The following is an 11,114-nucleotide window of genomic DNA, read 5'->3' as shown; positions in this document are numbered from 1 at the left end:
TTTTTTTTTTTTTTTTTTTTTTTTTTTTTTTTTTTTTTTTTTTTTTTTTTTTTTTGCTAACCAACCCTTTCTTAGAAAAAATACACCACACACGGTCCCTATCGACTACCATTAAGCCTACATCTAAACTAACTCCAGGTACTATTTACGTGCCCATTATTTACCTTACATCGATAATATCCACCCCTGTCGGGGTACCCACTAAGAAATCCTATGACAAGGTTTCTAGAGTCAAACAGTGTCAAGCAAGGTGGCCAAGGGCAGATAGCATACCTGTCACCACCGCATCCGGGTCTTCAGTGCCCTTGCTGGTAGAGGCATAGACCCTTGCTGGAGGACGGTTCGGAGTGGGGCCATCCGTTATGCGCAATGGTCTCTGTTAACCCCCAGTATCGTTGGCGTGACCTCCCGGGCAGTCCCTGGCCAAGTGACCCTCCATCCCACATCGTAGGCAGTTTCGTGCGAGCTGAACACAAACCCCAATGGTCCTTCCCCCTGCTCGTTACACGGGTCTATTGTCCGATCTGCCTTCCCTTCCTTGTTGGCCCCGCCTAGAGTCGCGATGCCATCTATCTGGTCGTCTCGGTGTCAGTGATGGGTATGAACCATGACGGTCATCCCGGTGACGATGTCGTCTCTGCCTCTCGGTCGATGAACGAGATTTGTGACGGTCATCCCCATCACGGTGTCGTTTTTGTCTCTCAGTCGATGAGCAGGACTCATTTGATCCACCGGTTCCCTCCATAGCCCTTGCTACCCTCAGGGCGGCGGCATATGTAGTAGGCGCTATCGCCTCAACAACATTACGGATCTTTCTGTCTAACCCCAGCAAAAACTGGCGAGCCGTTCTGTATTCGGTGTCTACCAAGTCTGGAGCGTAGAATTTCAACTTGGCAAACTCTCTAGCATAAGCGGTAACTGAACGCCCTCTCTGCTTCAAGCGGGTGAACTCCTGATGTTTGCGAGTCTAGACGTCCTCTGGGTAGTACGCCTCCTCAAAAGCCTCCTTGAATTCTGTCCATGAAATCTCACCCCCCAGGTCTGATAAGCTCTCGGGTGGATCACCACCATACATGTGTATCGGCACGTAGCATGAATGCTGCGCACTCTACCTTTTGATCTTTAGGGCAGTTTGTCAGCCAGATCACGGTCTCTATGGAACTCAGCCACAACTATGCCTCGGTCGGGTCATCGGAAGTTCCCTTGAAGCTTTGTGGGTCACCCCTCTTAAAATCCCACAGACATCTGGCTTCCCTAGTGGTGGCTGAGTCATTAGCTGGCTGGTCACCAGACAAGTTTCGTACTACGATCCGCAATACGTCTACTAATTTCGCTGTTGAGTCTGGGGCGGGCTAGGGTGTCGCTGGCGGCGGGCACGTCATCGCTACGTCGGGCCCTTCCACGGTGTTCTCGCAGTTGGGACCCCGTCCCCTTCCGCTCCTACCCCTAACTGGGGTTCGCTTCCTAGTACTCCCTCCTTGCGTCTTGGGTGGCATATACTAATCTATCCACTTCTATGAACAATCACAAGGGCATACATCGCGTACACATACAATGGCATTAGCCGGATACACACACAAGCATACATCTGTCACATCATGGAACACATTAACATCCGGACAAGAGAGCGTACAACCATTCTTCCTTACAATATATACATATACCTGATGGTGACGATGTGGTTGCTGGAGGACCATGGAAATGCCTTAGGTCTACATCGTAGACCAGTCTACAAGATCTGTGACCTAGGGCTCTGATACCAACTGTAACGCCCCTAATTTTCTCTAATCTAATTAGCGACGTTACCTTATACTTTCATAATCAACAGAACAAGAGTTCACGTAAGACAGTCTCAATAACGACAATGTGTTCATTATTATAAGCAGTTCATACCTGGGGAAATCATCAAGTAAGCAGATCATGACATGTCAAGATCACTAGTCATCACATTCATGGCCTGCGGGGTTCCCATTACAATCATGACATGTCAAGCTCATACATACAGGTAGCAAACCGTGTCATAAACATCATATACATAAACATGACGTACTTAGCATTTCACTGCAAGAATCACATACATAAACATGGCATACACAACATTTCACCGCAAGAAACACCTAACCTAGCATACATCAACAACACACATGGTGCATGCAAGGGCCACAAGGCACGCACCAACATACATACATAACTAATGCCAACAGTAAGGTTACTTACCTCCTTGGCCTTAGCCGAAGTCACACACAACGCTAACTCCGGCGCCTAACTACCTCCTCAGATGGTTGACACGTATGTCGCGCCGCCAAGCCGCGAGTGCAACGAAGCCGCCACAACGTCGAAACTGATGGGCTGCCCAGGGACACTGATGGCACATGGTTCCTAGATGTGTCTCTGGGTTGGGACGAAAGGGAACGAGGCCCAATGGTGGTGTCCGAGCTCGACCCGCGAAGTGCGGCCTGTGCGCTGACCGAGACAAACTCGCAGAGTGCCGAAGGGTCAACCTTCAGCGGCCGCTTCGTCTTCCTCGCTCGAAAGCCTCAACAACCGTAATCAAAGAACTCGATTACTGTCGCCAGTGGAATGGTCGTCGTTCGTCCGTCTGTCTCTGGTGGTGCGTCTGTCCCTCCTTACCCAACATACCCTAGCACCGGTTTGCCCCTATCTAAGGACTCACAGAAGTCTGAACTCTCGAGACGTTTTCAATTCCTCACCTAAACCTTTCATCTCCTCCCTCACAAGTACGACAGTGGCTCAAAAAGAAAAGACGGCTACTAAGGTGGCTAGGGTTTAACATAAGGACTCAAGGAATTAATACGTCCTTGTTGGCAAGGCATGCCTCACCGAAATTCTCGTGATTTTCGACGAGATTTAAGGCGTTTTTTTTTTTTTGCCTTTTTAAAACCCTTCTCGTTACATACATATTCTACTGCACAACTTGACAAAGCAATAGTGGTTTGCTTTTTACTGCACCATGAAATTGCAGCAGAGCCTGCTGTAAAACAAAAACCTCTTGTGGAGCATCTGTCGTTCACGTCACCAGCCCAATTAGCATCCACAAAATCACTAGGATTTTTATCAGGTTGAGCACCCCGCCCCACTGGTCTAGAGTTATTGAAACTCGGCTTCCCTCCAGCTCTTCTTTGTTTTGTCCTTAGCAGCCTGACCAGTTCCTTTGCCAAAGCTCTTTTTCCCAATGGGGTTGGATTTTTCAGTCTTCTCCCCTGACACTTCAATAATTTTCGACTCTAACTCCTCGTCAAGTTTTTTCCAATCTTGTCCTTTCTCAGCTAGAACCTCTTCCCTCAGCCTCGCCTCTCCAAATGGATTCGAACTCTTGGACCTTGCCGTCATCCCTGATATCTCCGACGACTTCACATCATTCACCAGCAGCGTACGTGGCTGCAGATTAAGCTTCGGTCGACTGCCACCACCGCCGCTACTAGAATTACCTTCATCTTTCTTCCTCCTATTTTCATCGAAGACCCTAGATGAACCCCACTTCGAGTTAGATGAATCATCCCCATTCGAATACCTGTTACTCCTCTCATACGAACCATTCGAGCCATAATTCCTAAATCCACCACCAACACGACCGAAATTTAAACCTTTCTGGCATCTTCCCTTCCCTCCATGAATTATGATCTTTTGATTGCTCCAATTTTAGTGACAAGGAGTTGTAGGCTTCAACAGCTTTGATTCCATCTGATTGAAGGTTTTCCACCGACTTAGTGAGGTTACTTCGGGTTTCGTTGGATTCAGACACCATGTTCAGCTGGATCTTGAGCCTCTGAACTTCATTCATGGCAGAGGCCAATGCAGCGGCATCCATTGCGTGCTGCTTTTGAACAACTTAGAGTTTGAACTTCCATGCTCGATCGGGATCTTGAGAAAGTTTGTGCAGTTCTTGAACACTATCTTCTCAGAAGTTGAGAGCTCAAACACCTGCTGTTGGGATTCTTCATACATATCTGATAGTTGTTTCTTTGCTTTTTCTGCTTCCTGTTGGGCTTGCTTTTTGTGTGATTCCGATGCACTTGGTTGATCACTTGTTTCTTCAGTTCCTCCTGAAGTTGAGAAAGCCGTGATTCCAATTCAACCACTTTGTTGGGCCCTTTACTCTTCTTTTGACAATGTGGACAAACATCTGATAGAAGAGTTTTGTTTCGAGTTGCATGATGAGAACAACCAGAATCGACAATCCATTTTTCATTGTAGTCTATAAAGGCATGAGCATCTGTAGAGACATCATCTTGATGTACAGTTGAAGTCACGTTTGTTGGCTAGTCGAGAACCTCAGTGGTTAAGCAATATTCCCAAATTGGATACGAAGAATTTTTACTTTCATGTACAACATTTGCTTCTGATTCCTGCATTTTGACTCGGTAATTTGGCTTAATATGGCTTGGCTTTCCGCAACGACGACACACCATTTTCACCTGACAATCTCATTTAAAATTGCCAGGTTTTCCACACCTGTAACAAGCTTTAAATGGCTTCTTTGATGACTCCTCACTCCTGAATTGATTTTCATTGCTTGATGAAGGCTTTGAATGAAAATTCTGTCTCCTTTGATTTTTGACATACACACATCTTATGACTTTAGGGAAAACTCGTTGTTGTTAGTCATTTGCTTAATCAAGGCTTCCTGATTGGAAAGAAGATTCTCCAGTTCAATTACTGTAGGTTGATTTGTCCACCCTTGTATTGAGGAAATAAAGGGCATAAAATCTTTTTGTAGTCCACGAATAATATAACGCCGTAATCGAGCATCACTCACTCGCTTCTCAACATCTAATTCTGAAATTTCAAAACACAGATTCTTCACTTTCAAAAAATATTCTTCAACAGAAAATTACCTTGAGTTACCATAGCTAGTTCATTCTCTAGATATTGCAGTCGAGTGGTATTTTTCTTAGTGAACAACTTTTGAAGTGTTTCCCATATTTGCTTTGGTGACTTTAAATCACAAACATGATCAATATACTCCTTGCTAATCAAAGTTCGCAAGGTAAATAAGGTTTTTCCGCATTTGATCTTCCATTGTCGACGTAATTCTGCATATATGGAGTATCTGCTGGAATTTATGTGTCATCACCTTTAATTAAATCCCACAAATCTTGCCCCGTGGATAAGCTTCCATACATAATTTCCAATAACTATAGTTATTGCCAACAAGCTTTTCTATACCTATACCCATAGAAGCACTTCCCCATTCATCTCGTTGAGTAATAATATCAAATTGTACCAACTTGGCTCTAATATCAACTGAGGCAATATCTACCACTTAAAAGTGTGAATAGATATGAAAATATTATTACTCAACCAAGAATACAGATTTAAGAATAAGAAATAGAATTGAGATCGAAGGTTCAATCTTCATTGATATTCACAACGTTTAAATAGATACAAGATACCAATTAATACCTACAAATAATGAAAATATAAACTACCTAAATCTTAAGAATAAAATAAAATATACTACTCATCAAATATAAAGGGAAAAATATTAACTGAATCTAAGATATATTCTATAACTAATATATTCTCCAAATATTAGCTAATTATGAATATCTTAACTAATTCAAACTAACAATAAGCACTAAATTTTGACAATAGCTCCCAGAATGTTCCCAATTAGAGAAATATAATATCATGTAAGTTTTGGGGGTAAAACTCAAACTCTTATTTCTAGCCCATTTTATTTAAAATTGAGGTTTTCATTAGACTTAAGGGAACTGAATAAAGTATATCCGAGGAAGGAATTGAGGGGTAATTCGTCTGAGATCAAGCTGCCTAGGAGGATCAAACTCTATGTTTTAGGTTCAGATGCAGACCGAAGGTTTGAATCCAATAGTGGCCACAAACTCTTATGTTTTAGGTTCAGATGCAGACCGAAGGTTTGAATCCAATAGTGGCCACACTTACATAAAGTCGTCATCCTAAATTAATTCATTTAGTTTGAGAGGAGTATAAGGAAGAATCCTTGTGAAAAAATCATGGCCATAATATTCCACCAAGTTTGAAAGCTGACAATTTAGGATAGAGTCCACGAAAAGGTGAGATATCGGTCCCTAACTCTTTCTTGAGACTTCATCTTTTAAGTTTCATGAAAGAATTGAGGGGAGAAATGTAAGGACCCTAGATTTCTACTAACTTTAAGTCGGTACCGTATATATAACGTAACTTCTTATGCGGAAATAATCAATTAAATCATCTCCATAAAAGAACGTTATGGGCTTACATGTTTAAGAAAATGTCTTTAAAACAATACAAAAGAAATATTAAATAAACCAAGGTAAATATTAAATATAAGCGTGTCCTATACTAACCTAGAGTCTAAGAAATTTAAATGCAATCTACCCTATGCATATGTCATGGTCTTGCGATGTCGTCGTTAATCGTGCAACCTTTACCTGAAATATAGTGCCAATCATGTAACCTTTACCTGAAATATAGAAGTAGCATGTGGCTTGAGTATTTTATACTCCATAAGTGACCCCACTATGGGACTGAAATATAGTGTCAATCGTGCAACCTTTACCTACAATATAGAAGTAGCACGTGGCTTGAGTATTTTATACTCAGTAAGTGACCCCACTATTGGAGCTAGAAAATGAAAAGACATACAAACATGAATGGGACCTGTCATTTTAAGTTGTATTCCTATTTTATACTCAGTAAGTGACCTCACTATTGGAGCTAGAAAATGAAAAGACATACAAACACGAATGGGACCTGTCATTTTTGTATTCCTATTTTATACTCAGTAAGTGACCCCACTATTGGAGCTAGAAAATGAAAAGACATACAAACATGAATGGGACCTGTCATTTTTGTATTCCTATTTTATACTCAGTAAGTGACCCCACTATTGGAGCTAGAAAATGAAAAGACATACAAACATGAATTCCACTATTGGAGCTAGAAAATGAAAAGACATACAAACATGAATGGGACCTGTCATTTTTGTATTCCTATTTTATACTAGTAAGTGACCCCATGGGACCTGTCATTTTAAGTCGGTCCTATTACACTGGGTCCCTTCTATTCGAAATTATTACACGCCTTCTGGGTCCCTTCTAGTCGGGCTAGCATTCTCCAGTATTGTTGTCGGAAACCCGAAAGGAGTAGCGAACAAACATGAATGGGACCTGTCATTTTTGTATTCCTATTTTATACTCAGTAAGTGACCCCACTATTGGAGCTAGAAAATGAAAAGACATACAAACATGAATCCCACTATTGGAGCTAGAAAATGAAAAGACATACAAACATGAATCCCACTATTGGAGCTAGAAAATGAAAAGACATACAAACATGAATCCCACTATTGGAGCTAGAAAATGAAAAGACATACAAACATGAATCCCACTATTGGAGCTAGAAAATGAAAAGACATACAAACATGAATCCCACTATTGGAGCTAGAAAATGAAAAGACATACAAACATGAATCCCACTATTGGAGCTAGAAAATGAAAAGACATACAAACATGAATGGGACCTATCATTTTTGTATTCCTATTTTATACTCAGTAAGTGACCCCATGGGACCTGTCATTTTAAGTCGGTCCTATTACACTGGGTCCCTTCTATTCAAAATTATTACACGCCTTCTGGGTCCCTTCTAGTCGGGCTAGCATTCTCCAGTGTTGTTGTCGGAAACCCGAAAGGAGTAGCGAACAAACATGAATGGGACCTGTCATTTTTGTATTCCTATTTTATACTCAGTGAGTGACCCCACTATTGGAGCTAGAAAATGAAAAGACATACAAACATGAATCCCACTATTGGAGCTAGAAAATGAAAAGACATACAAACATGAATCCCACTATTGGAGCTAGAAAATGAAAAGACATACAAACATGAATCCCACTATTGGAGCTAGAAAATGAAAAGACATACAAACATGAATGGGACCTGTCATTTTTGTATTCCTATTTGATACTAGTAAGTGACCCCATGGGACCTGTCATTTTAAGTCGGTCCTATTACACTGGGTCCCTTCGACATTTTTGTATTCCTATTTTATACTCAGTAAGTGACCCCATGGGACCTGTCATTTTAAGTCGGTCCTATTACACTGGGTCCCTTCTATTCGAAATTATTACACGCCTTCTGGGTCCCTTCTAGTTGGGCTAGCATTCTCCAGTGTTGTTGTCAGAAACCCGAAAGGAGTAGCGATCATCCTAACATCATGATCATTTTCCCTTTTAGAAGGTTCATCATAAGGGGTAATACCCCGATGCTTGTAACATACAATAATTCATGAGGTTCCAAATGATTTTATATCATAACTTTCAAAAACATGTCTTAAGGTTGTGCATCATATCAGAGCCAAGTTTCGATCTTGGGACCTGTGGGTTATGGGCCCACCACGCTTCCGCTGCGCCACTCTGATTTTTAAAAAATCAGACAAATTTGTGTGTGTCCTCCTTTCACAAGGGCCATGCTAATCTTCTTTGTATCGTTCCAATTTTTACCCGTTTTAACCTATATTCGATTGTTTTTCCCCGATTTCGATGTAGACCTTATTATGATTTGAATTAGGTTATACTAGAGAAATTTTAGAAAATTTGAAGCTCCTAACACAAGAAAAAGCTTGCTCAACAAGGCATACGTCATCCATATAAATAGTCATTCTGACTTTTCTCAAGTAATGCTTGTGTAAGAACATAATAGCATGCGAGTATATCTTTCCTTAGGTGTTAGAATATGCATGTTTAGGACTCTAGGAGGGCTATTTGGATGAAAATATTTTATATGTTAAGAAAATTTAACGAAATACCCCTAGGATGAGAATTTATGATGCATAACGATTTTTATGTTTTCCGCTGTGCTGGAATGGAGGATAAGATATTATGATATGTGTTCTGGGTGACTAATGAGTGTTATTTCCCCATTGAGTCGGCTTGAATGTTTAGATTATGATTTCCTTACTAGTTGATAGGAAGAAATATCTTCCTAACAAAGTATGCATGAGTGATCTAAGCTAAGATTAGGGCATTAGAGCTAGAGCAGTTTATATGTTGACCTAGGTCAGTACATTTCTAATAGATCGAGCACTCTAGGATTATGAGTAGCAATCATACGTCTAGACTTGAGTGCACTCAAAGATTGAGTTAGCCCCCAAGAAGCTAACCCCAAGCATCATAAAAAAATGCGAGATGAGGACTGGCATCATAAAAAAATGTGAGATGAGGACTAAATCACCTAGATGCCCTAAAGGACCCAATAAGCCTCTATGACATCTAAGAATGATTAAGAAAGCTTAACAATAGTATGAAAAATCATCATCATAAAGCATGCTCAATATGTAAAAAGTCCTCAAGGGCATCAAACATAATATGTTTACAATTGATATCAAAGCAATGTTTCAATCCTAGGACCCATGGGTTATGGGCCCACCACACTTCCGCTGCACTACTCTGGTTTATAAAAAAAATTTGGACAATTTCTCAATTGGTGTGTGTCATCCTTCTGTAGGGGCCATGCTAATCACCTCTATATCGTTCCAATTTTTACATGTTTTGATCTCTATTCGATTGTTCTTCGCTGATTTCATTGTTAATCTCATTATGATTTGAATTAGGTTCTACTAGAGAAATTTTAGAAAATTTGAAGCTCCTAACACAAGGAAAAGCTAGCTCGGCAAGGCATGCGTCATCCATATAAATAATCATTCTTACTCTTCTAAAGTAATGCTGCGCAAGGACATACTAGCATGCGAGCATATCTTGCCTTAAGTGGTAGATTATGCATGTTTAGGACTCTAAAAGGGCTATTTGGATGAAAATGCTATATATGTTAAGAAAAATTAATAAAATGCCCCTAGGATGAGAATTTATGATGCATATCGATTTTTATGCTTTCCGTTGTGCTAGAATGGAGGATAAGATACTATAATATGTGGTATGCGTGACTAATGGGTATTATTTCCCAATTGAGTTTGTTTGAATGTTTAGATTATGATTTCCTTACTGGTTGATATGAATATCTGCCTATTAAGCATGCATTAATGAGTAGATTATGTTTTTCGTGCTTTAGGTGATTGATAGAAATATCTCCTTAACAAAGTATGCATGAGTGAACCAAGCTAAGATTATGGCATTAGAGCTAGAGCGGTTTACATGTTGACCTAGGCCAGTACATTTCTAATAGATCGAGCACTCTAGGATTATGAGTATCGATCATATGCCTAGACTTGGGTGCACCCAGAGATTGGACTAGCCCCGAGGAGCTAACCCCAAGCATCCTAAAAAATGCGAGATGAGGACTAAATCACCTAGATGCCCCTAAGGACCTAATAACCCTCCATGACATCTAATAATGATTAAGAAAGCTTAACATTAGTATGAACAATATCATCAGAACCCCAAAGTCACTTGAGCTATTATTGAGTGTAGGGTCGAGTCAAGTTCGACATTGCAATCATGTAAATTGATCTTGAAGAAGGACTTGAGATTACATGGTAGTTAGCTCGAGATGAGAACTTCTATTGAGTGTACAAACGGGTAAGGAAGAAGTTACAATTTCGTAAACTAGCCTTGGAAAAAATTTGGGGTTACACAGGTAGATGGCTTAGGGTGAGTGCTCCAATTAAGTGTAGGAATGGGATAAAGACTAAGACCGCAATTCCATAAACCGATCATGAAAATGGACTTGGGACTACACTTGTAGTTGACTCATGATGAGTACCCCTAGTGAATGTGAACACAGTGTCAGGCCTCCTGAATAGGGTCGCACCGGCGTAAATCTGTAGTTGAGGGTGGCATGTGAAACCCTCAAAGTGTGTTGTATGTTGTATGTCATGAGCACAAGGTTCTTCTCTAGTACGTGTTCTGTATGGATGCGTAGAGCAAGATGCTATACACACTCATTTTTTTCTGTTGGTTTCCAGCAGCATAAGTGAGTGCTTGCCGGTAGTCAGCCTAACGGTACATATATGAGTCCACCTAGTAGATTTGTGTTTAACAAATATTATGCATTCAACCTTACCCAACAACAACAACAAAAAAAAAAAAAAAAAAAAAAAAAAAAAAAAAAAAAAAAAAAAAAAAAAAAAAAAAAAAAAAAAAAAAAAAAAAAAAAAAAAAAAAAAAAAAAAAAAAAAA

General features: G+C 40.4%; 1 protein-coding gene, 2 non-coding genes and 1 pseudogene across 3 annotated transcripts in view; all 4 read right to left on the bottom strand.

Annotated features, from left to right (window-relative positions):
* Nucleotides 1–3,108: 3,108 nt before the first annotated feature.
* LOC111439027 overlaps nt 3,109–11,114 on the bottom strand; it is a 24,230-nt gene continuing 16,224 nt past the window's right edge. Inside the window, exons 2-4 of the mRNA XM_023076760.1 lie at nt 3,943–4,064; nt 3,606–3,835; nt 3,109–3,484 (exon numbers count right to left, since the gene is read on the bottom strand). Coding sequence (XP_022932528.1) covers nt 3,109–3,484; nt 3,606–3,835; nt 3,943–4,064 — 728 coding nt within the window. The remainder of the gene's footprint in view (nt 3,485–3,605; nt 3,836–3,942; nt 4,065–11,114) is intronic.
* TRNAM-CAU lies at nt 8,330–8,401 on the bottom strand. Its single transcript has one exon. It is a non-coding gene; the product is annotated as a tRNA-Met (tRNA).
* On the bottom strand, nt 8,407–8,503 carry LOC111439059 (annotated as a pseudogene).
* On the bottom strand, nt 9,441–9,546 carry LOC111439049. The gene has a single exon (XR_002709736.1). It is a non-coding gene; the product is annotated as a U6 spliceosomal RNA (small nuclear RNA).

This window comes from Cucurbita moschata, unplaced genomic scaffold (genome assembly GCF_002738365.1).
Source record: "Cucurbita moschata cultivar Rifu unplaced genomic scaffold, Cmos_1.0 Cmo_Scf00085, whole genome shotgun sequence".
In the NCBI taxonomy this organism is placed as follows: domain Eukaryota; kingdom Viridiplantae; phylum Streptophyta; class Magnoliopsida; order Cucurbitales; family Cucurbitaceae; genus Cucurbita; species Cucurbita moschata.
The sequence above is the reverse complement of the archived record's forward strand: the minus strand, read 5'-3'. Positions and strand labels throughout refer to the sequence as shown.